Consider the following 4,140-nt stretch of genomic DNA (forward strand, 5'->3'; position numbering starts at 1 on the left):
CTCGCAGACGCGAATGCCACCACAGAGTTCCAAGACGGCTGCCAGAGCGTCGGCCGTCAGTTAGCACCTCCCCCTCTTTCCCAGAGCTGTAGCTAAGCAACCATCGGGCTCCCGGAGAGTCTAGGCTCGGCTGCTGTATTAGTGCCTCTAGCGGGGAACTATGAGGGCTGCAAAACCCTATCACCATTTTTACCCTCCCCTCTCTCCACCCCCTTTGCCCCCGCCCACCTCTTCGCCACTTCGGCTCCTCCCTCTTCTTCTCGCTCCGTCTATTTCTCTCTCTCTCTCTCCGCCCCCCCCCGCGTCTCTCTCTCTCTCTCTCTCTCTCTCTCTCTCTCTCTCTGTACTCTCTCTCTCTCTTCTCTCTCTCTGTCTCTCTCACTCTCTCCCTCTCCCTCTCCCTCTCCCTCTCCTCTCTCTCCTTCCTCCTCCGCCTCCTCAGCTCTTGGGCTAGAATATCTATGGGTCGAAACGTGATGCGATGAATTCGAGAGAGAGCGAAACTAGGACGAGGAGTGCGGCGGAAGCGGCGGGACTCCCGGGCATGGGGGCTTCACCACAATAGAGGCAGCGCCCCCACCCGCCCCCGCCAGCCCCTCCGGAGCGAAGCCCCCAAACCCCCTCGGGAAAAGGATGGCGGCGGCACCTACCCAGATCGAAGCCGGTGGGTAGCTGTGTCGGGGGGTGGGGGGTGCTAAGGGAATGGGGGCTTAGCGCGAAGGCTGTCAGTTTCTTTTGAAAAAGCTTCTATTTCTCTTCTCTTCATCCCTCTCAACCTCTTTTCCCCCTTCTTCCCCAGAGCTGTATTACCTGATCGCTAGGTTCTTGCAGTCTGGACCCTGCAACAAATCCGCTCAGGTAAGGGGAAGAAAGAGATCTGGGAGTCGTGGTGAATGGTCCCAGTGGGGAAATCGAGGCAGTGGGACGAGCAGTTCCGCTGAGGGTGAGGGATAGGCCGGCCTTGACTAGTCAAACAGTCAGCGGCTGGGCTTTAAGTGTGGAGGGAGGAATGGGTTGTTGGCCCGAGCTGCTCCTCATATCTGTGTTTCCCTTTTGCTCAGGTGCTAGTGCAGGAGCTCGAGGAGCATCAGGTACGGAGCCCCTTCGGGAAGGGTGGGGAGGGTTGAGGTGAGACTGGAGGAAGGGGAGGGCAAGTCAGGGGCGGAAGACTGGCCGGGATAGAGGCTTCGATCTGGGTACCCGTTGCTGTTGTCACCGGGGTGAATTGGCTTCTTCTCTCAAAAGGGGCAGACAACGCTGGGGTCTTAACTCGTCTCCGCTTTATGCTTGTGGGAGGCGGTTTTTCAGGATTTCCTTCTCCGCGGCCCCCTTTCCCCCCCATATACTCGTCTAGCTCTGAGCCAATAGCTATCAGGCCGAGAGAAATAAAGACGCTAAAGTGTTGAGGACTGGGACACAGGTTGGGTCCAGTTGATGGGGAGCGGAGGCTTTTCCTTCATCATTTGCCCCCCCCTTCCCCCTTTCTTTTCGTCCGGCCCCCAGCTGATTCCGCGCCGCTTAGATTGGGAGGGGAAAGAGCACCGAAGAAGCTTCGAGGATCTGGTGAGTAAAGTTTTCATTTCAACTTAACCTAACTCTTTCACCACTCCCTCCCCACCTTGTACCCCCAACCCGCTCCCCACCTCTCAGTCGACGAGGTTCTAGAGCTCGGTGCAGAGCCAAAGAACGACTGTCCCTTCCCCCATCCCTGCTAGTCGGAAAGAGGGTACTTTGCCCTCCCCTTGGCCCTGCTTGTTTCCACCGGAAAACTTTGAAGAATGTGAGTTGATTATCAGAGGTGCCGTGTTGTGGATTATGAATATGTTACAAACATTGGGGAAGGCCCATTGTAGGCGGAAAAGGGAGAGAAACCAAGGGGTTATCTTGGGGCACGTACTAAGGTCTGACGCTGGCCAATGACAGCGTTGGTAACAGCCCGGAGTTCCGGATTAGTGGAAGAAAACTGGTTTCTGGTTGGTCCTGGCCTGAAATACGGGAACTAAGGCCAGGCTTGGTCTTTTTTTGGGGGGGGGGTTGGTTGGGGGGAGGCGTGGGAGGAAGGGGCTCTGGAGGGGAATTGACGGACCAGGGATTAGGAAAAACGACATAATTAAAAATAATAAGGAACGTCAAGCCAATTTCAAATTTTGCCGGTTAGGTGATGGTCTACTGAGTAAAAGCATAATCGTTATGTATCTCTGATTTTATAAGCTCATTCAATCACCAGTTAAGTCGCATTTTCATAGACCCGTTTTCACTAAATAAAAACTGAGTTATCACTTTTTGAGAATTGGTGAAACACGATTTTGGGTTTACAGGGAGACAACAATGGACATATTTGAAAATGGAATATACTTTAGTGAAGGACCAAAGGCATTGGATTGTCTGCGTTGTTTCTTCTGCAAATAGAATTCATAGTGTAAATATACTTTGTATTCAGCATTGACACACAAAAACAGGTGATCCTTTTTATTTTGCGGGGGAGGTTCCCTTGTGTTAGCTGCTGCCACAGTGCATTGGAGGGTAGTGAAAGGAGAAAGGAATGATGTTACTAAAATCTAAATTCAGCTATCTTTCCTTCAAATAAGATCAAGTGGAGGAAAATCGGACAAAGTTAAAGAAAGTTGGAGGTGTATGGTAGACTCTAAATATAAATGATTTAAAATTTGCTTGCAATAAGACTATGTTTAAATTGCTTTAGTGTTCATTTTGTTATTTTTGTTTGTATTATAACAGTGAGGCCACATTTTTATAAAGTCTACCGACTGTATAGTTTTCTTACATTTTGCAAGTCACAGAAAATGGTATAATTGTGATAAGGGTAAACTCGACCATCTGTACTATTATTAGTAACAATTTCTCAGATGGAGAAAAATTAGTTTTGAAAAACTTCATGTACTGCCAGGTTAATTTGTAGTCAGTCTTTCTGTTGGACTTAAGTCTTTCCCTCCCCCTAAAAGAGGCAAAAACAACAATGCCTACTAATATGTTTTAACACTTAATGACTGATACAGGTTTTTGTATATAGTTTCAATACTGAGGTGTATTGAAAATATTTTCCTTTACATTTGTCCCTCTCACAGCCTATATGTGTTTTTTTAAGCAAGTGGCAAAGGAGATTAAAAGGAAAAAGCTTTTTTGAAACTAACTTGACGGTGATAAAAAGGAAATGAAAATCAAAGTAATTAAAAAATAGAGTCTGCTGAGCAAAAAAATCCCAACCACCCAGTTTACTAGACTTTTCCTCATATTGTAAACATATATTTTTACATAATTGTGATCAGTGTCCATTTTATGCTTCGTATTTTTCTTAACATTGAAAAATGTACTTGTGTATTTGAATAGTCGTCATTATTTCAATGGTAAGAAAAAATTCAGTTGTATTTAAGGTACTATATAATTTGAACCAAGCTTCCAGCTGAGCATTTGAGCTGCTTCTAGATTTTTGCTACTTCCAGATTTTTACTAATAACTTTACATAGTTAGGTGGTCTTTTTCTGCTTTTGACTTTCTCCCCTATCCCTTCTGCCCCCAGTTATTTTCCTGGACTTTATTCCCTAAAGTGGAGTTACCAGGTCAAAGGGTCTCATGAGTTTTATAGCTCTTGTCATATATTGTTTGCTCTCCAGAAGATTGTACTAATTTATAATGTCATAATCTAGGTATTTAGAGTGAGTTTTTTTAATAGTTTTAAATCATTCGGTTTCTTTAATATTTAATAGATGTCAATAGCTCTTGGTTGACTTAGGTAGCTTTTTTTCATTACTAGTGAGGCTTAACCTTTAAGGAATTAAAAAAAATTGTTAATTCTTACATATACTCAATTTTAATCTATCTTTTAAATATTTTCTGTTTTTATATTTTCTTATTTTTTTATGTACACAGTTTCTTCTGTTGTTTGAACATTATAGTTTAGATACTATGGTTTTCTTTTACCTATCTGTTCTCTACCTATGGACTTCTTTGTAAGGGAAGATGGGCAGGGTTGAGTGATAATTTGAACAGACGTGTAGTGGCTGAGAAGGGAATGTGCAGTGTTGGTTTGACTGCTAGTTTTGTCAGTAATATTGTTGATTAAAATTATTTCACATCTGACCTGATTTTGAGTGGCTTCTTTGTAGAAGAGATGGGATACTTTTT

At 44.7% G+C, this 4,140-nt stretch overlaps 1 protein-coding gene across 1 annotated transcript in view; it reads left to right on the forward strand.

Moving 5' to 3' along the window:
- Positions 1–420: 420 nt before the first annotated feature.
- The window catches only part of BRWD3 (bromodomain and WD repeat domain containing 3), a 129,522-nt gene continuing 125,802 nt past the window's right edge, over positions 421–4,140 (forward strand). The window contains exons 1-4 of the mRNA XM_011944125.1: positions 421–664; positions 800–858; positions 1,062–1,091; positions 1,504–1,563. Of these exons, the coding sequence (XP_011799515.1) occupies positions 634–664; positions 800–858; positions 1,062–1,091; positions 1,504–1,563 (180 nt within the window). The 5' untranslated portion in view covers positions 421–633. The remainder of the gene's footprint in view (positions 665–799; positions 859–1,061; positions 1,092–1,503; positions 1,564–4,140) is intronic.

Source organism: Colobus angolensis, unplaced genomic scaffold, assembly GCF_000951035.1.
Source record: "Colobus angolensis palliatus isolate OR3802 unplaced genomic scaffold, Cang.pa_1.0 Scaffold227, whole genome shotgun sequence".
In the NCBI taxonomy this organism is placed as follows: Eukaryota; Metazoa; Chordata; class Mammalia; order Primates; family Cercopithecidae; genus Colobus; species Colobus angolensis.